Genomic DNA, 21,856 nt, shown 5'->3' on the forward strand with positions numbered 1-21,856 from the left:
TGGGAAGCTGAGGCTGGTGGATCACTTGAGGTCAGGAGTTCAAGACCAGCCTGGCCAGCATGGTGAAACCCTGCCTCTACTAAAAATAGAAGTTAGCCAGGCATAGTGGCATGCACCTGTAGTCCCAGCTACTCAGGAGGCTGAGGCATGAGAATCGCTTGAACCTGGGCGGTGGAGGTTGCCGTGAGTTGAGATTTGCGTCACTGCACTCCAGCCTGGGCAACAGAGGGAGATTCCATCTCCAAAGAAAAAAAAAAGAAGAAAGATAGAGAGTAACAAATATATAAAGTAAAAAAAAAAAAAAAAACCAGCTATCAAATTAATTGTTTTTGATTACTTCTGTGTTACCTGGTCAGCTGCAAAAGAATTTCTAACTGATGGGTTAGATTCTGAAATTGTGTGGCTTTAGGTGAGTGATGGTTATTGGTGAAATGATGGTAATTAGACATTAGGTTAAAGATGGTTAAAATGTGGAGTTGACCCAGTTGGTTTCCTGCAGGACAACAGATGCTTTATTTTAGGATCAAGGATAACTCCTAAGAGGTTGTTTCCCAAACCTGCCCAATGAGAATCTGTATTTTTAACAGTCACCTTGTGATTTTTATGGTCAGACAGAATTAGGAAAGCATCATAAAACGTTTTTCATTTAAAGTGAGTCCATGGACCAGCAGCATATGAATCACCTGAGAACTTATTAGAAATGCAGTCTTAGTCACCACCCAGCACCTATTAAGTCAGAATCTGTGGTTTAACAAACTCCCCAGTTGATTGTAAGCACATTGAAACTTGAGAAGCATTGCCTTAAGACAGTAATTTACAGTTTCTCGCTATGATATTCCCTAGAGATGCCTTCAGAATGCACCATTTACCAAACCTTTGTCTTCACTTTTCTGATTCAGTAGGTCCAGATGGAACCAGGGAATCTGTATTTTCCATAAGCTCTGTTTTTTTCCTAGAAGCTCAGAATCTCATAGTTAGAATAACTATGTTAACTTAAAAGTTAATCCAGTACCTCAGCTGATGTTGAAATGCTTCTCAAACAATTGCTCAGTTAACAGTTTTGTAGCCTCTGCTGGAATGCTAGTGATAGGAAATACATGACCATAAGGCATCGTATGTCTTTTTGGACAACTGTAGATGTTAAAAAGGTTGCTGTTTTTTTTTTTTTTTTTTTTTCATGTTCAGCCAAAATTTGACTTGCTGTAACTCAGCCCATTGTCCTAATTCATTTTGTATACTTCCTCTACATAGCATAGAATGTAATTAGTTTATATAATTAATTATATAATATCTTGATTAATTGTGAGTGAATTTATTTTAATATTATTTTAGGATAAAGCCTCCGGTGTTTAAACGGGTAATGCCTGATGGAAAAATCCAGAAATTGATTATCACAGAAGAGGTAATAAGGATAAATTCTTATTTTTCTTAAAAAAAGTTTTTTTTTATACATGTTTGTATAAGGTAGGGAGGAAAAGGAAATAAAACCCTTTTTTTTTTTTTTTTTTGGAGACAGAGTCTGGCTCTGTTGCCTAGGCAGTAGTGCAGTGGTGCAATCTTGGAACATCTTTCCAGGCTCAAGTGATCCTTTCACCTCAGCCTCCTGAGTAGTTGGGAGTACAGGCACATGCCACCATACCTGGCTAATTTTTTGTATTTTTTAAAAATGGGGTTTCACCATGTTGCCCAGGCTGGTCTCAAATTCCTGAACTCAAATGATCCTTCCCCTGCAGCCTCCTGCACTGCTGGGATTACAGGTGTGGTGTGAGCCACTGTGCCTGGCCCAAAGCTTACCCTTCTAAAAAATGTGATATTCTTTGATCATTTGCTAAAATGAGTATATACTTAGCCCCTAGCTCTTAAAAAAAAATTTTAACCTAGGAATGATAACGAGCAAAGCCTCTGCTTTCCATAAATAATTTTGGATAATAATATTAAATGCATATTTAAAACACATTTGAGATATAATTGTTTATGGAACATTAATGAAATTTTAAAAGATTTAAAACTTTTCAGAGGGGATATTTTGGTAAAAATATGAATTAAGAGCAAACTTATTCTCAATTATTTAATACATTTTCAGAAATCGTACTGAAATGTAAATTCTGTGAAGACAGTGACTTCGTTTCTTGCTTACCACTTTATTGCTTGTCGATTGAATAAATTAATGTATGCTTGTTTGAATGAAAATGTATGTCAGTGGCAAGAGTGCAGATGCCTTTTATTATAAGATATTACAAAGAAAAGCCTTACTGTTTGCTACCTGTAATAATATTATGAATTTCAGACAGCTAAGATACGTCCTTTTGCGGTAGCAGCAGTTCTCCGAAATATAAAGTTTACTAAAGATCGATATGACAGCTTCATCGAACTTCAGGAGAAATTACATCAGAATATTTGCAGGTTTGTGGCTGTATCTTCTTTCTTCCTTGCCTTCCCCTTTCCCTGTCCCCATCTCCTTTCCATCCTGATCCCTCTCCCTCTTCTCTCTTGCCGCTTCTGCCCTTTTTCTATCTCTCCTTCCTTTCTTCCTCCGCAGATTTTTTACAAAGCATTTCTAAATTTTTTTTTTTTTTTTTTTTTTCTTTTTTTTGAGACGGAGTTTCGCTCTTGTTACCCAGGCTGGAGTGCAATGGCGCGATCTCGGCTCACCGCAACCTCCGCCTCCTGGATTCAGGCAATTTTCCTGCCTCAGCCTCCTGAGTAGCTGGGATTACAGGCACGCACCACCATGCCCAGCTAATTTTTTGTATTTTTAGTAGAGACGGGGTTTCACCATGTTGACCAGGATGGTCTCGATCTCTTGACCTCGTGATCCACCCGCCTCGGCCTCCCAAAGTGCTGGGATTACAGGCTTCAGCCACCGCGCCTGGCAGCATTTCTAAATTAATAGAATGTGACAGATTATGAGAATTTAACTTTGCTTTACCAGATATTCGTCACTGCTTGTAAATGGTACATGCATGGAGAAACAGGAGGTCTGTTTTGAAGACTACATAGGAGAAGAATTATGTGGACCTAGAGACTTCCCTGCTTTTTGTTGTTGTTGTTGTTGTTTTGGTTCAGATCAGCAGTGAATCATACTACCAAGTATAAACCATGGGAATGAAGTATGATATATCGTTTTTAAAATGGAAATAAAATTTTGGCTTATTCTCACTTTTTGAATGAGAATAATTATAAATTGACAAATAAAACTTGAGTTTAAATGACTAAATTTTACTTATTTGTTCTTTATATTACTATGCATAATTTCCTGCACAGCTCCCTTTAAGGCAATGATCTTCAAACCTATATAATTCCTGAACTCCTAAAGGTCAGTGAAGGTAACAGTGGGAATCCTTGAACTAATTTAAGTATTTCAAAATCCTAATGGAAACTATATACTTACTGATGAGAAACCTCAGACTTTAGCTAACATATTAAGCTTATTGGTGTTGGTCCTGAAATAGATCAACATAAGTTACTGCATGTTGATCCAAAGGTATGATTGATAGTTATATATGTCTCCAATAAAAATAGAAAAAAGACTTTTTGTTTAGTTATTTTTGTGTGCGATCTGCCACAGTTATTTGTTAATAATCATAGTTTGGTAATAGACATAGGAGGAGCTTATGTGTATGGGATGGTCTAGGGACAGGATAGAGAAGAACCATAGACATTTTCTGCTATGGTGAAAAACACTGAAAAATTAAAATCGTGCATATGCTTAAGCTCATGAGGCTTTTTTTTTTCCTGAAACATGTTTGTGCATGTGGTAGAAGCAACTTTTTTTAAAGATTCCAAATAATGTTTATTCCCAGTTCTTTTATATAAAAGGAGTTTTTATGTCAGCTTGCTAATATGTCATTATTAAGTAAAGCAATAACAATTTAATTATAATTTCAAAATTAGAGCAATATACAAGATTTCCAACAAGTATAGGTATAACTTAAGTGGTAGAGCTAGATTATCTACTCTGGCTCTATTAACTATTTATTTTAAGGAGCTATTTTAATCTAAACAAACATTTTCTTTCTTACTTTAACTTTAAGCTCTGTTTTATTTGGTATTTCTGGAAATCATAAGCTTTTTCTAAGGGAAAGAATTGAACACATCCTGATACTTTGGTGTGGCAGAGTTCTTTTCTGTCAGTAAATCCTAATTTAACCTCTTTAATAAGCTTTGAAAGTTTACGTGTTTCAGTGAATATATCCATATTGTCTAAGTTATTAAATTTATTGAGATAAAGTTGTTCATAATGTTTCCTTGTTATCCTTTTAATATCTGTGGTATCTGTAGTGATGTCACCTCTCTCATTCCTCTGTCTTCTCTCTTTTTTTCCTTTGAGCAGTGTGGCTAGAGGTTTATCAGTTTTATTGATCTTTTTGTTTGTTTGTTTTGAGGAAGGATTTTGCTCTGTTGCCCAGGTTGGAGTCCAGTGGCTTGATCATCTCATTGTAACTTCAAAACTCCTGTGCTCAAGGGATCCTCCTGCCTAAGCCTTCTAAGTAGCTGGAACTACAAGCATGAGCCACTACACCTGGCTAATTTTTAAATTTTTTGTAGAGACAGGGGTCTTGCTTGATGGTACAGGCTGGCCTTGAATTCCTGGCTTTAAGTGATCCTCCTGTCTCAGCCTCCCAAAGTGCTGGGGTCACAGGCCTAAACCACCATGCTCGGCTAATTGTATTGATCTTTCAAAGAATGAACTTTTGGTTTCATTGATCTTTTCTTATTTTTTTCTCTATTTTTATTAAGGCTCATTCTTTGGCTAATTAATCCCTACTGCTGAGGCAAGACCCTTTTACCTGCTGTGTCCACTGCTATATAAGCAGTGAAGTTTTAGTCTGTGTGAGCATGGAGCACTGTTTCCTCTAATTCTCTTGGATAATTCTTTCCTGGCCTTGGGTAGATTTCTCAGCTGCACGTTCTCATCAGTACTCACCTCACCAGTACTTAAGTGGACCCCTCTGCATATTTTCAGAGTTCTCTGTCTGTGTGCCTCTCTGCTTTTCTCCGGACTTGCCCACCTTGACCTCCCCAAACTCTCAGCTGTGTCCTTCCTCTCAGCGAGTCTCCTGAGCTCCGCTGGGCCCCCTTTCCTGCCCTATAGTCAGGTCTCGCCTCACTTGTTTCCTGTGTCTCAGGGATTGCTGCCCTACATTGCCTACTGTTTGGTGCCATGAAAACTGTTGTTCCATATATGTTGCTCTTTAGTTGTTTCAGGCAAGAGTAAATCTAGTCTGTTACTCTCAGTTGGCTTAAAGTGCCTAGCGAGTCTTTTACTTCAGTTATTTTACTTTTCTTCTCTGCAATCCACTGTTTTTTTTTAAAAAAAAAACATAGTTTCTTCTTTTCTGCAGATATTTCCTCATCTATTTATTATGTGTATATTTTTCCATAATTCTTGAACATTTTTTTGGTAGCAGCTTTAAAATCTGTGTGGCTGTATCAGAATCTGGGGCATCTTAGCATTTGTTTCTATGGACTGTGTTCTATAGAACTTCTGATGTGTTCCATATTACTTCTCATGTCCATTGCCTTTTGATGACTATAGAATATTATGTTAGGAAAGAGTCTTGACTTTGCTATGTTTCTCTGAAGAGTGGTTTTTGTTCTTTGAGGCAAAGACTTGAGTACTTAGCTAGACTCAGACTCAGCAGCGGTTCAGTTTTCTGCTCAGCTCTTTTACCTTCCAGTTGCTACTCTTTTATAGCAGGACTTTGAAATTTTTACCATTATGTTAAATAAAATCTTGATTTCAGAATATTTGTAGTTTTTTCATATCTTACTGTATTTGGAATGTGAATCTTTTTCCTGTTCTGTGTTTTTTGACGTTACGTGTCTTCTGGACCTGTAAGTTGGGTATAGTTATCAGTCTTTCTGTATGACTTTTAGGTTTTATGACCTACTTAAGAAGTGGTGTCCAATTCTACAATTTTAAGCATATTCTTCTATATTTTCTTATTTTATATTTTTGAGACAAGGTCTTGCTCTGTTGCCCAGACTGGGTGGCCTACAGTGGTGCAATCACAGCTCACTATAGCCTTGACCTCCCTGGCTCAAGTGATCCTCCTGCCTCAGCCTCCCAAGTAGCTGAGACCACAGATGTATATACCACCACACCCAGCTAATTTTTAAATTTTTTCTGGAAATGGGGTCTCACTGTGTTGCCCAGACTGGTCTTAATCTTTTGGGCTCAAGCAGTCTTCCTGCGTTGGCCTCCTAAAGTGTTGAGATTACAGGGGTAAGCCACCTCATTTGGCCTCTATTTTCTTCCTTTTTTTTTTTTTTTTGAGTTGGAGTTTCACTCTTGTTACCCAGGCTGGAGTGCAATGGCGCGATCTCGGCTCACTGCAACCTCCGCCTCCTGGGTTCAGGCAATTCTCCTGCCTCAGCCTCCTGAGTAGCTGGGATTACAGGCACACGCCACCACGCCCAGCTAAGTTTTTGTATTTTTAGTAGAGACAGGGTTTCACCACGTTGACCAGGTTGGTCTCGATCTCTTGACCTCGTGATCCACCCACCTCGGACTCCCAAATTACAGGCTATTTTCTTTGAATAATTTTTATGGTATCTTTTGTATGTGTGCCTGTATGTTTGTCTTTTGCTTTTCAAAATGCTTAAGTCTTTGATTCATCTGGAATTGTTTTTTTTTTGAGACAGAGTCTTGTTCTGTCACCTAGGCTGGAGTGCAGTGGCACCATCTTGGCTCACTACAACCCCTGCCTCCCAGGTTCAAGCAATTCTCTGCCTCAGCCTCCCAAGTAGCTGGGATAGCAGGCACCCACCACCACGCCTGGCTAATTTTTGCACTTTTAGTAGAGACAAGGTTTCACCATCTTGGCCAGGCTGGTCTTGAACTCCTGACCTCATGATCCTCCTGCTTCAGCCTCCCAAAGTGCTGAGATTACAGGTGTGAGCGTGCCTGGCTTGGAATTAATTTTTTTTGTTGCCGATTTGAAGTTGAAATTTTGGTGATGTTTTGAGGTACTGTTTTAAGATTAAGGGACCAATATTTATGTCTAAGGAAACAGACTTTCTTACCTGTGTGTTTGTCAAGTATCAATTTACCTAGTTTTATTGAACCATGTGTATTTTATCCCATGATAGTTGTGGGTTTATTGTCTTCTGTAAGCATATGACTAATTGAGTAAAGTAACAGTTCCTTTATGCCTGTTAGCAATTCTCTTCAACCCTATTTATTAAAGTTCTAGTTCACTAGTCCTGCAGTCTTGGAAGTTGACCAAAATGTAATATTAACCATTTTAAACTAATTTTAGTGCACATATATTTTGTGCACTAAAGAATTTTGACCAAGTTTCTCTTTTCGAATTGACTGTTAGAAAGCTTAGAGCCAAACTTGTGACCCTCCCTGGTAAGACTTAGGCTCTTAGATCCTAATTCAGAATTGACATTTCCTGGCTCAGTTTTACATCCCTACTTCTATTTCTTTCTCTCCAATTTTGTAGCTTACTGTAATTTCCTACAATTACCTTAGGTCTTTTGTGGGGAAACTGTAGAACAAGTGAAATGAATACCTTTTGAACTTTCCGTATACATTGAACTCAAACTGTTATTCAGAGCTCTTAAAATTAATTTTTTTCCATGACTAAAGTAATGCAGCTATATGATAAAATTTAAGAAAACATAGAAAAGCCAAAAAAAAAAAATACACAAATTAGGTAGTTTATTCTAATGTATTAAAGCATATTTAGTTGAATATATGAAGAAGAAACTGGTTACAAGAGGTAAAGGAAATGCTAACTTTGAAGATATCCTAGAAAGAGTATTTGGGAAAACACATGGCAAAGAATTTTCTTCAGCTTCTGAAATCACGTATTTCAAGTAGTTTCGTGATTTCTCAGTACTCTTAATGGTTGTGAGAATTTGTTCATTATATGCCACTAATGATGCCATGTAGTAGCTGGCATCATTATCAATGATAAATTGATAATTATCAAACATCAATTTGCTGTTTCAGGGAAGTATCTAAAGTAATTTACAAAATATATGTAGTCAGGGCCGAGCGCGGTGGCTCAAGCCTGTAATCCCAGCACTTTGGGAGGCTGAGGTGGGTGGATCACGAGGTCGAGAGATCGAGACCATCCTGGTCAACAAGGTGAAACCCCGTCTCTACTAAAAATACAAAACATTAGCTGGGCATGGTGGCACGTGCCTGTAATCCCAGCTACTCAGGAGGCTGAGGCAGGAGAATTGCCTGAACCCAGGAGGCGGAGGTTGCGGTGAGCCGAGATCGCGCCATTGCACTCCAGCCTGGGTAACAAGAGCGAAACTCCGTCTCAAAAAAAAAAAAAAAAAAAAAAAAAAAAAAAAATATATATATATATATATATATATATATATATAAATATGTATATATGTAGTCTATGTTTATGTTATCTTTAGAATTTCTGCTTTAGAATATTCACATCTTTATCATTCTCTTCTTTTCCTTTCCTCCCTTCTTCTCCCTCACCCTCTTAACAATTAGGAAAAGAGCACTGGTTGCTATTGGTACCCATGATTTGGACACTTTGTCAGGCCCATTTACTTATACTGCAAAGCGTCCTTCGGATATCAAATTCAAGCCTCTAAATAAGACCAAGGAGTACACAGCCTGTGAACTGATGAACATATACAAGGTAAGTACTCTTTCTGATTACACAGTAGCTTTGCAAAAATCATGAAATTCCATCAGAGTCAAGCCTTGCAACTAGGGAAATGTAGTAAATACTTTTAAAAAACAGCACCGTTTGGGCTCCAACCTAGAGATAGTGATTCATCTGATCTTGAGTGGGACCTGAACACAGTTTTCTTTTATTTAATGTTACATTTGTAACTTCTGATATGATTTCAGTGTACTGCTGAGATTGAGAACCACTGAAGTAGACCATACCACATTGTAATCTTCATACTTGGGTATAAATGAAACTCATGCAAGTATAAAGAACAGCAAGACTTAGCTAGTGCTTTTGTGGGGAATACTGTTATAAATACTACTTCCCTTTATTTATTTATTTATTTATTTATTTATTTATTTATTTATTTATTTTTTGAGACAGAGTTTCGCCCTTGTTACCCAGGCTGGAGTGCAATGGCGCGATCTCGGCTCACCGCAACCTCCGCCTCCTGGGCTCAGGCAATTCTCCTGCCTCAGCCTCCTGAGTAGCTGGGATTACAGGCACGTGCCACCATGCCCAGCTAATTTTTTGCACTTTTAGTAGAGACAAGGTTTCACCATGTTGACCAGGATGGTCTCGATCTCTCGACCTCGTGATCCACCCACCTCGGCCTCCCAAAGTGCTAGGATTACAGGCTTGAGCCACCGCACCCGGCTACTTCCCATTATTTAAAAGTCCAGCAGCAAAAATGAATTCAGTAGTCACTTTGGATTGTATTTAACAAATAGAAAAAATGGGTGTCATTTAGAAAAAGCAGCTGTCATCCTTGCCCTGATTTGCTGCAAGTAACTTCTTCCTATTTATCTAAATAGTTTTGTCATGTTTTATGTTTCCTTTGAAATGATTCAGGCATACCAGTGCAAATCTGCTTTCACTCTTGAGAAATGACTCGTGTTCATTGAATATTGGAATATTAATTTATATTAGAAAATCTTTTAAATTCAGAACTTTCTTTAATTTGGGACTGTTTTAATGTTTTTCTGACTTTTCCCCTTCGTTTTTAATATTAGGTTAGTATGTAAACTATAGTGATAGAAATTTAAAAAACTAATTTTATTTGATTTGTTTTCAGACTGACAATCACCTTAAACAGTATTTACATATCATTGAAAACAAACCCCTGTATCCAGTTATCTATGATAGCAATGGTGTTGTCCTTTCAATGCCTCCCATCATCAATGGTGAGTTTCATAAGCATCACACATCTTTGCTGTTTCCTTTTAATCTTCAGCATTTCTGTAGAATTCTCAATAGACTTGGCTGAATCAAATTCAAATAACTCATAATCTGAGTATCTCAGGTCTTTTGTGGATTCCAACCATTCTTTTCATTCATTTGTTCGACATTTTACTGGTGATTCTTACGTAATTTATAGTATGTTCATACATTTATAAATATTTTCTGATAAATAATTTCGGTTAAATTCCTCCAAAGGCAGTTGATGTTTTGGTTTTAGCAGGTATTCACTTAGTTAAACTCAGAGTCAAACTCTGTCATGTTTGTCGTTTTTTTTCTCTTTTCTCTTTTTTGTTTTTTTGAGATAGGTTCTTGCTCTGTCACCCAGGCTGGAGTGTAGTGGTGCAGTCATGGCCCACTGCAAACTTAAACTCCTGGACTCAAGTGATTCTCCCACCTTGGCCTCCCAAAGTCCTGGGGTTGTAGATACGGGCTGCCATGTCTGGCCTTGCCTATAGTTTTATAGTTAAACTAAAACTTTTAATTTAAATTTTGCCCTCTTAATTTCTTTCTGACGGCTATTTTTATGAGGCAATTTGAATGTATTTACAAAACGTAATGATGTTTGAGCCATAGATGTTTGCCTTTCTGGAGGTAAGAAGGAGGCTTAGCTGATTTGCCATGGGAAGGAGAAGCTTCTCGACATATTGGACTCTAGTAGTTACAGCAGTTAAAAAGATGGGCCCCAGAGTTAACCAGATCTAGACCCAAATTCTAGCCTTGCTGCTTGTGATCATGGTCAAGTAGTTTAATCTCTGAACTTTGTTTCTTGCCAGCAATTACGTCACAGTGTTGGGGTAAAGATTAGAGGAGACAACCTATGTTAAGTGCTTGGCATAGCACTTGACACACACTGTATGTGTTCAGTAAAGGCCTGTTAATTATTTTATTTTCATTCTTCAACTTGCTTAAATAAAAGTTGTTTATCCCTTTGCTCTTAAGGTGTTAGTTTTTAATGTGTTTCGTGTTTAAAGTGTAGTTTCTGTTTTGTTGAGCTTAACAGTGCACTTCTATTTCTGAAACTAGTTATTTGTTATTGTTTTGTGTTCATTGCAGGGGATCATTCCAGAATAACAGTAAATACCAGAAATGTTTTTATTGAATGCACGGGAACTGACTTTACGAAGGTAAATAAAACTTTTTTTCAATTTTTGTATGATCAGATGGGATAGATTTTATTTCTGGACCAAGACTAAATGGCTCAAATGTAAAATACTTGCATTTTGTAGATGGGAACATATTTTAGAAATTTAAAAAGATAGATATTCTACACTTTGGTTATGGTGCTTTCATTAATTTGACAAATGTTTAGTGAGCACCAAATGTCTTTCTAATGCCAGGAATTTAATAATGAGTTACATGTTTTGTTGCTTCAAAGAACTCCTCGGGGAGAGTTAGTCATATGCGTAAACTATAAAACACAAAATGGAATGAGTACTGTAGCAAGATCTATATAAATTGTTTATCTAGTTGACTTAATTTAAATGCTAAGTAATTTGGTACCTTTGTGTACTTGGTAAAATCTTTAAAAAAGATGAACTTGTTATGAAGAAGCTTTATTTAGTAAATTGATAAATGGTTTATGCACAAAAATTATCTAGAATATAATTCTTCACTCACTTTTAGTCATTTCATCTATTGGATTGGATTGCTATGAAAGCTTTTTCTGTGACATGTCTTTACATATGTTAAATGAGGTGGCAGTTAAACAAATTAAGAAAGGTAAACTCAAATGGCAGGAGAAGGCTGGAGTATAGAAACAGGTCAAATAAATGGTATTCATGTACATCTTATATGATTAGAGGCCATTGTAATGTATTTTATTTATAACTTTTATGTACTCCTTGCCTTCAGAAATATTGCCAGGGTAATACAGCTTTTACTATTAATTTTTTTTTTTTTTGGAGAAGAAGTCTCTGTGGCCCAGGCTGGAGTGCAGTGGCATGATCTTGGCTCACTGTAACCTCCACCCCCAGGTTCAGGTAATTCTTCTGCCTCAGCCTCCTGAGTAGCTGGGATTACAGGCACGAGACACTACGCTCAGCTAATTTTTGCATTTTTAGTAGAGATGGGGTTTCACCATGTTGGTCAAGCTGGTCTCGAACTCCTGACCTCGTGATCTACCCATCTTGACCTCCCAAAGCGCTGGGATTACAGGCATGAGCCACCACGCCTGGCCTAATATTACATTTTTTCAAAAAATTTAATTCATGCATTTACAGACCTTGAATTTCTTTCCTGAAGCCTGTATATATGGGAGTGAAATATATATATATATGAGAGTAAAGCATATATCCCAATAAGGTTACTATATTTTTTTTTTAAGAATTTTTGGCCGGGCGCGGTGGCTCAAGCCTGTAATCCCAGCACTTTGGGAGGCCGAGGTGGGTGGATCACGAGGTCAGGAGATCGAGACCATCCTGGTCAACACGGTGAAACCCCGTCTCTACTAAAAACACAAAAAATTAGCTGGGCATGGTGGCGCGTGCCTGTAATCCCAGCTACTCAGGAGGCTGAGGCAGGAGAATTGCCTGAACCCAGGAGGTGGAGGTTGCGGTGAGCCAAGATCGTGCCATTGCACTTCAGCCTGGGTAACTAGAGTGAAACTCCGTCACAAAAAAAAAAAAAAAAAAAAAGAATTTTTTTTGAAAGAAAAATTATTTAACAAATCTATATGGCCTTTAGTACGTGCCAGTGTATTTAATCTTCATAATAACCAAACGAGATAGGAACTTTCATTATCTCCATTTAACAGATAAGAAAAGCAGCTTGCCCAGTGTCATGCTGCTAGTAAGTGCTTGAGCCAGGATTCAAGCCGTCTGACTTCAGAGACTTAGGAGAGTGATAAGATTTATTCCAGTAATTAGCCATTTGTCTCTGTTGAAGCCAGTGAACCTGAGGTTGGGGGTGGGGGAACAAAATGATTTGTCTCAGTCATGGATTATAACTGTCAGAGAACTGCATAAATTCAGAACACCTAAAGATAAGGGTAGGCCTACTCATGTTTCATTCCACTTCCTTTCCTAAAATGTATGCGTAAAGGTCCGTTCGATGTTTGGGGAACGCAATTATATGAAATATTAATTCATTTCCATCTGAGTGAAGAGAAGATATTTATAGATTACCATAATATTTGTTTTTCTTTTCTTTGCAGGCAAAAATAGTTCTTGATATTATTGTCACCATGTTCAGTGAATATTGTGAGAAACAATTTATGTAAGTTCATCCGGCACCTTTATTGATGGCCTACTGTTCTGAAGGAAAGGCCTGTGCCAAATATAAAGATAGGCCAGGCATGGTGGCTCACACCTATAATCTTAGCACTTTGGGAGGCTGAGGTGGGAAGACTGCTTGAGCCCAGGAGTTCAAGACCAGCCTGGGCAACACAGGAAGATACTACGTCTACAAAAAATTAAGACTTAACCTGGGTTTGGTGGCTTGCTCCTGTAGTCCCAGCTATTGAGGAGACTGAGGCAGGAGGATTGCTTGAATCTGAGAGGTTGAGGCTGCTGTGAGCTATGTTCCTGCTGCTGCACTCCAGACAGGGTCACAGAACGAGACACTGTCTAAAAAAAAAAAAAATGAATGAATAAACAAATAAATATAAAGATTAAAAATGTGTTTCCTACAACTAGAACATATAATCTATTCAGAAAGATAAGACATATGCATAACCATTGGATAGTCATAAGTGTTAAGCACTTTAAAAAAGTTTTGGTGATATTCTAGCTGTTTATAAGGGCAAGTTACTGCCAGCTGATACAATCTGAGAAGGCTTCATGGAGGCAATGAAATTTAAGCTGTGTTTGGGGATCATTAGATTTGAGAATATATAAATGGAGGAACAGCAGAAGAACAGCTAAGCAGAGGTAGAGAAGCATATACAAGAGCAAAGCATGCCTGTATCGGTAAGATTACTGTATTTTTTCCAAAGCATATTTTTAATTTAGAAAATTATTTAACAAATCTATGTGATCCTTAGTACTAGCATCATAGTTTATTCTAGAATATTAATATAATTGAAAATAAATATATAACTATAGAAAGCATGATTGAAATTATATGGGCAGCATCAGGTTTTTCTTCAATTGATTTTCATTTCAGTGGTTCTGTCTGTTTTATCATACAGTACACTGCCCTGGTAAAGCCTAGAATGTGGGTATCAATATTGGCAAGGAGTTCCTGCAGGATGCATGCTTTGCAGTACTGGAAAATAAACCTTTCAAGTAGGTAGTGCCTGAAAAGGACATAGGAAGCCTAGGAGATGAAATGATAGAGTATTACTGTATATAGCAAGATCAATCCAAACGGTGTTGGAATGGGATAGACAGAATATGGTGAGGCTGTAGCCCAAATGAAAGATTTGATAATCGTGGTACATTTCTTTCTAAAGTATTTTATTTCTGGCTTTTGTTTTCAGGGTTGAAGCTGCTGAGGTGGTTTTTCCTAATGGAAAATCCTATACCTTTCCAGTAAGTGCTTAAGAAACTTCATGATTATGACAATACTAATGATAATATCTATAGAGCACTCATGTTCTGTCTGCCTACCCATCCCCTACCTACCCACCTGTGTGCCAGGCGCTATACTATGTGCATTACATGGATTTAGGCCTCACAATAATCCTGTGAGGGTAGGTGCTATTATTATGCTTTTTCCAGATGGAGACGCTGAGACCTTGAGATGTCAAGTACCTTGCTTTTTTTTTTTTTTTTCTTTTTTGAGACAGAGTCTCACTTTTGTTGCCCAGGCTGGAGTGCAATGGTGCGATCTTGGCTCACCCCAACCTCCGCCTCCTGGGTTCGGGTGATTCTCCTGCCTTAGCCTCCCAAGTAGCTAGGATTACAGGAGCCTGGAACAACACCTGGCTAATTTTGTATTTTTGGTAGAGACAGGGTTTCCTCCATGTTGGTCAGACTGGTCCTGAACTCCCAACTTCAGGCAATTCGCCTGTCTTGGCCTCCCAAAATGCTGGGTGGCCACCGAGTCTGGCCACCTTGCTTATTATTTTAAAGTAGTAGAGCTAGAATCTAAATTCAGACAGTTGTATGCCAGCTGTCAACATACAACATTATACAACAACATTATGTGATTATAATTCCTATGATTTATTATCTTATTAACTAGTTAACTGAGTAGTTTTTTTTAATGTTTTTATTCTTTAATTGGCACATAAAAATTGTACATATTTATGGGGTACAGTGTGATATTTCAATACATGTATAAAATATGTAATGATCAAACCACAGTGGTTAGCATATCCATCATCTCAGACATTTATTATTTTGTTGTGTTGGGAACATTCATAGTCTGCTCCTCTACATTTGAAAATATACAATAAACTGTTGTTAATTATATTATAGCACCCTACAGTGCTGTAGAACAATATAACTTAACTGGATAATTTATCATCTCACTCCTTTTAAGATTACTCAGCCCTCCAAATGTAATTAATCTGTTCACACTTGAATTAACAGTTGCTGAAGGCCATCACTGTACCTAATAAATAATTTCAAATGTGCTAATAAGACTAATTTAGTAGTAAGCACACAGTTATTGTCAAGACATAAGATCTTGGTAAAAAATCTAAATCCCTTCTTGGGGGGCTTTGTCCCTCCAAGATGACTGTTTTAAGACATAACAGCATTATAGTCACTTTGTGGTTCTCATTCAGTGAGACCATTCTTTGATGAGCTTTTTCTTGTCCTTCGAATCTTTCACTATTCCCTTGTTATTTATGAAGTATATCACAGCCTGAAATAGTTTCTACTATTTAGATAGCTTTTACAATAGATGAAACCTGCTAAGATCAAAACCTCCCTATTCCAGAAAACATTCGTGTTTAGCATCATATTTTATTCTAGAGCATTAATTATACTTCAAAAGAAACATGGAACTGTATGAAGCATAACTGAAATTATATGGGCAATATCATTTTTTAAATGTTGATTTGGATTTAAGTAGCTGTTGTCAGTTAGCTTTTGTTACTTAACAAACTACCCCCAAGACTTAATGGCTTAAAACAACAACCATTTATTTATCCCACGATTCTCTTGGTCAATAGAGTGGTTTTCCTGATCTGAGCAAATCTGGCTAATCTCTGCTGGGCTTACCCGTATGTTGTCAGTTGACTGGTTGGCTAGCAACTGGATGATCTGGGATGGCCTCATTCTCCTTTGCTTACTGGCAGTAGCGTCAACAAGTGACGTGCCGGTCATCATCCAGCAGACTAGCTTGGACTTTTTTTACGTGGGGTTGGTTGCAGGGTTCCTAGCAGCAAGAGAGCATGGTCGGTGCCCAGGTCTTTTTCAAACATTATTCTGTTGGCCAAAGCCGGTCATTTGGCTGGATTCGAGGGGTGGAGAATAGATGCCATCTCCTGATTGGAAGATTGGCAGTCACATTGCAAGGCCATGGATACAGAGAGGGGAGAAATTTGTGGCCGTTTTGGCAGTTTATGATGGTAGCAATTAGGATTAGCTGGAGATAGCTTTTTAGACAGTTTTAAAATAATGTCTAAGAAAAATTCCTTTTTCTTTTTTCTTTTTTTTGAGACGGAGTCTTGCTCTGTCACCAGGCTGGAGTGTAGTGGTGCAATCTCGGCCCACTGCAACCGCCACCTCCTGGGTTCAAGTGATTCTTCTGCCTCAGCCTGCTGAATAGCTGGGACTACAGGTGTGTGCCACCATGCCCAGCTAATTTTTTGTATTTTTAGTAGAGATGGGATTTCACCATGTTGGCCAGGATGGTCTCAATCTCTTGACCTTGTGATCTGCCTGCCTCGGCCTCCCAAAGTGCTGGGATTACAGGCATGAGCCACCATGCATGGCCTCTTTTTCTTTTTAATATGAAGACTTGTCAAGTGTTACTAAAAGTGATTATATATTATTGGGAAGAAAAGGATAAATATATTTTAATATTTGGGTCATTCTCCTCATGTGGATAATCCCTTAAAACCATTTCTTGGTAATATAGAGATCTGTTGTAAGTTTGAAATGATGGGCTTTGCTAAGGAGTACCACGTGAGTGTTTTGGCATTTATTCATTTGTTTTCTCCTAAACTTAAGTTAGAACAGCTTTTCTTAGGGAAGGATCCTCAGGGGGAAGCTGATTCTTTCTCACATTAAATGACGTATTTTCTCAAACTCTTTTTTTTCTAGTGTTTTGTTATTTCATAGAAAAGAATAAAGTTTTAAAATAAGAGAACTAGGGGAGATAAGTGGTCAGTAGTCAGACAGAGTAATGGTTAAAGGTGTGTGCTCTAGGATCGGGTTGTCTTAATTTGTTTATTAATTCATTTGTTCATTAGTTACATTTTTTTTTTTTTGAGACTGGAGTCTCATTCTGTTACCCAGGCTGGAGTGCAGTGGCACCATCTCGGCTCACTACAACCTCTGCTTCCCATGTTCAAGCAGTTCTCCTGCCTCAGCCTCCTGAGTAGCTGGGATTACAGGCTCATGCCATGACAGCCAGCTAATTTTTGTATTTTTAGTAGAGATAGGGTTTCACTATGTTGGCCAGGCTGGTCTCGAACTCCTGACCTCAGGTGATTCACATGCCTCCGCCTCCCAAAGTGTTGGGATTACAGGCATGAGCCACCACCTGTAATCCTTGTTACTTCTTCCATGCATGCATTCACTCATTAAATATATATGCCAAATGCTTATTATCTGATAATCATTTTCTAAGCACTGGGCATATAACACCACTTGAACTCAGCAGCTTACTATTGTTGTGACCTGGAACTAGTTATTCAGCGAAAACTCAAGTTCCTTATCTGTCAAATGAGAATACTAATAGCATATGTTGTGAAGATTAAGTAAGATTATCTTAAAGATGCATCTTGTACTATTCAGCTCATAATAACTATTTAGCTTGTAGTAACTGTTCAGAAAACTTACTTATTACTTTGCAATCTTCATCATGTGCCTTCAAACCCTACAGATCTTGAAAACATGCAGATTGGCTGGGCTTCAGTAGCTCTGGTGTCACTGCCACTAGCTATTAAATAAGACCTGCGGTCTGCCTTTCTTACAAGCACTCAGGTAATGCTGGTGCTTCTGCTCTGAGGACTGCATTTTGAGTAGCAAGGCTCTGGACTATTGCCCTTACTTGAGTCAAAACAGGTTTTTAAATTTCCTTTTTGCTAGTGGCATTTAGACTTTTGAGAGTGATTCAGTGATAAAACATAAGGACATTTCCAAAGGTGTTGAAAAGCCTGGGTTTTATCTGTGTGGATTTTCACCTCACCAATATGGTGGAGTTATGTATTTGAAGGAGACTGAGTACCAAATTCATTAGATGCTCCTACCCCTGCTGTCTTCTGGAACAGATTGGTAGCCAGGACTTGGGACATCATTGTATTTCCCCACCTGGAAATGGTTAGAAAAGAATATCTTCATCATGCTCTTAGACTTAGTATGATGGATAGTACATTGTGACATTGGAATTATTCTTTCTTGCTCATATCCATCTGCTTGCATAGGATGAGACTGAAAATCTTCCACTGGATTTATAAACATATTTGGAATGATGTAACACAGCAGTGTTTTACTGTGGGGAATGGAGATTGACTATCTAAAAGGGAAAAATGTTTGGCGTTTTATATATTTCTAGGCATTGCAAATTGTCTAGCAAGTAGAATGTTCATATATGGATCTAATGTAGCAAATGTAGTGCTCACAATACTGTTTTTGCAACATCAAATTTATTTTCAATATGTGGCTCTAATGACAGTTTCTTCAGAACATAACAGAACTGCAGTAATGACTAATTTAATGGAAAAGAGTCTAAAGCTGTATCTGATGCGAAATGATTTACTTTTTACACTCTTTCTCTTTAAGGAACTAGCTTACCGAAAGGAGATAGTGAGAGCTGACCTCATTAACAAAAAAGTGGGAATCAGGTATGCTCTGAAAACTTCATTTATGTATTTACTGTTGGAGGTAATTCAAGAACAAAGTACACATATGACTAATTTTTTTTTGCAATCCTTCAGAATCAGTTAAGGAATGATGGAACAGCAGTTAAGATGTCTGGTTTCTGATAGAACTCAAAAAGAAAGGTTACTATTTCGGCTAGTAGCATATTTTAAAACAAAATGTAAACATTTAAAAAATAATCCAATGAAGTTTATGGTTTGTTCATTCATTTTTCAGAGAAACTCCAGAAAATCTTGCCAAACTTCTGACCAGGATGTATTTAAAATCAGAAGTCATAGGTGATGGGAATCAGATTGAGATTGAAATCCCTCCAACCAGAGCTGACATTATCCATGCATGTGATATTGTAGAAGATGCAGCTATTGCTTATGGATATAACAACATTCAGATGACTCTCCCAAAAACATACACCATAGCTAATCAAGTAAGATTGTACCCTTAAATAAACACTCCTTATTGTTAGAAACTGATTATTGAATGCCAGAAAGGCTTCGAGAAAACAGAATCAAGCAGTATTTGGACATGCTCTGCAATGAGAGGCATTTGCTATGGAGAGGATACAAAACAGATGCCCAGATGATTAGAGTAAGTTGAAAACCTGTGATGACTAGTTCTTTGAAGAAAGACAGGTTTTGAGTTTGGAGCCCTTGTTGAATCTCTAACTCAGGGATTCATTTTCTCAACTTGGGCCTGAAGGCAGAAGCTGTGTGTGGGAGAGGTGGAAGTGGGGATGGTTTGTACATCTGTGTAGGAGCAGAGGGGTGGCAGGGCAGTGGGGAGGGAGGAAGTAATATTGGTAGGGAAATGGTGGCATTAGGAATACATTAGTAAGGGTCAAAAGGTTTTTAGTCTTTTAAACATTTTTATTAAAAACATTTTTTTAATGACATGTTCTGTATAAATCTCCCTTTTAAAAGACAAGAAATTGTATGGAGGTGAAATAAAATGGGTACTTTTTTTTTTTTTTTTTTTTTTTTTTTTAGTTTCCTCTTAATAAGCTCACTGAACTTCTCAGACATGACATGGCAGCCGCTGGCTTCACTGAAGTGCTTACCTTTGCCCTGGTATGTCTTATATCCTTTTTCTGCCCAGCTGATTGTTTTCTTAGACTCTCTGAATTATTTATTCTATGATTCTTTATATGAATTTATAAAATCTAGACTGTTAAAACTTCCAGATTCTGGAAGAATAACTTTATTACTTATACGATTCCTGGTAGTGTTGAAGCATTTCTTTTTACAGCCACAAAAGAACATGAAGTCCTACAAAAAAAGACCTTAAATGACAGATGACAAAGTATTTTATAGTTTCATATGAGTGTTGAGAGTTCACCGTGTATTTCATAACCAAATTTATTAAGTTAGAATATTTGGTCTTAATTTGGTTACAGCTCTGCCCACTAGATGCCGCCCTGGGTAAAAGCTTGTGGACTGTTCCACATTAAATTTATTTCTTTGTCTTTGAACATGTTCACAAACATTTGCTTTGAGTTGAAAAGCTGACATAAAAGGCCTAAATCAGGAAATGACTTTTATTACAAAATCCGAAGGAAATGTCCGTCCCCCACCAGATCGACCGTTTGAAAGAATAAAATGTGTATGCAATTTGTAGTTCTGTTTTTCCCTCTTGCTGAGCATTTCTGAGGTGCCTACAATATAGTTCTTAAGGATTCAAGTACGTTTAATGATCTAGCGCGGTGGGGGAAGAAAGCTACTTCTTTTTCTCCCCTGTAACTCAGCCCTAGCCCTGAAATTCTCAATCGTTTAGAGTATTTAAGGAACTCTACTTCCAGTTGGCTTCATGCTTTGATTTTTCTGATTCAGCAGTCATTTATTTTACATTTATTGGGCATTTGTTTTATGTCAGGCACTGCACCAGTGAAGGAGACTGAGGCTGAGAGAGGATAAGTATGTAGCACATTTTACACGGACAGCAGGAGAACTGCTATGTGCCAGGCATCATACTTGCATTATCTCATTCTACCATGAGCAGAGTCCTGACCTTTGGCCTCCTAGAACAGTGCTTTTCCATGGTGTCATACTGTGTACAGTAGGTTTCTAATACCATGTCATTCATCTGTACACATTTATACACACATGTGTAGTTGTGGGCATCCATGATATCCTGCAAAATGAAATACCAAAAATGATATTGAGAAAGGCATTTTTGTTTTTTAAAACAATATGAGTGTCATAGGAATCCATCTCATTTTAAAGGACTCAGGCTTTAACCATGTAGAGAAAACCGTGACAGTTCTTTCCCCCACTTCGAATCCTGTTTTCCTTTCCAGAAACAACTGCTGTTAAAACTTGGGTCTGCATTTTCCCCTGCGCTTTTGTATTAGTGGTGCAGTTTGATTTTGTGACCTTGGAGCCTCGCGGGTCTTTGGAGAAGCACAGAGGCTGAGTCCCGTCTAGTAGCGGCTCTGCAGGGAATGCTTACCCTGTGCCAAGGGCTTTGTGTACATGATTCCATTTCTTCTCAGTATACTCCTGTGAAGTAGGCGTTCCTGTCTTTCACAGCAGTTAATTTAAGTAACTTGTCCTACGCCATGGCTGTGGATCAGGGATTCCTGCCCATTCCTGTCTGCCTCCAAGGCCTGTGACTGAACTGACACACCAGGGATGTTAGAAACAGTCTGTTAAGCTGTCCAAAGTCACGTTAATACATTCTTTGTTCATCCCTGGCGGGGAAGGAAGGAGTGAGCTCTTGGACAGTTTCAGATTTGTATTAAATTTTCCTATAGGATTTTCAACACGAAAGATGTTTATGAAGATGTGTATAGGCAAGCCTAAGCATCACTGAGCAAAGATGGTTTATATTTTTAAATCCAGTTTTACACAAGAGTAACAATCATTTTCTTTCTGAAACGTAGTCCCTGACTTTCCAAGTGTAAATAATTGACATTTCATTAAAATGATTTTTGCTATATCTACATAGTAGTTGTAATACTTTCTTTTAAATTGGCTCACTTTTAAATTGGCTCATGTACTTCAACCTTGTTAAGGGAAT

General features: G+C 37.8%; 1 protein-coding gene across 1 annotated transcript in view; it reads left to right on the forward strand.

The window, feature by feature from the left end:
• FARSB (phenylalanyl-tRNA synthetase subunit beta) overlaps positions 1-21,856 on the forward strand; it is a 78,718-nt gene that overhangs the window by 12,300 nt on the left and 44,562 nt on the right. The window contains exons 4-13 of the mRNA XM_039469791.2: positions 1,333-1,402; positions 2,288-2,403; positions 8,477-8,627; positions 9,739-9,847; positions 10,959-11,029; positions 13,057-13,118; positions 14,323-14,374; positions 18,746-18,807; positions 19,061-19,268; positions 19,828-19,908. Coding sequence (XP_039325725.1) covers positions 1,333-1,402; positions 2,288-2,403; positions 8,477-8,627; positions 9,739-9,847; positions 10,959-11,029; positions 13,057-13,118; positions 14,323-14,374; positions 18,746-18,807; positions 19,061-19,268; positions 19,828-19,908 — 982 coding nt within the window. The remainder of the gene's footprint in view (positions 1-1,332; positions 1,403-2,287; positions 2,404-8,476; positions 8,628-9,738; positions 9,848-10,958; positions 11,030-13,056; positions 13,119-14,322; positions 14,375-18,745; positions 18,808-19,060; positions 19,269-19,827; positions 19,909-21,856) is intronic.

Source organism: Saimiri boliviensis, chromosome 5 (genome assembly GCF_048565385.1).
Source record: "Saimiri boliviensis isolate mSaiBol1 chromosome 5, mSaiBol1.pri, whole genome shotgun sequence".
Taxonomy (NCBI): Eukaryota; Metazoa; Chordata; class Mammalia; order Primates; family Cebidae; genus Saimiri; species Saimiri boliviensis.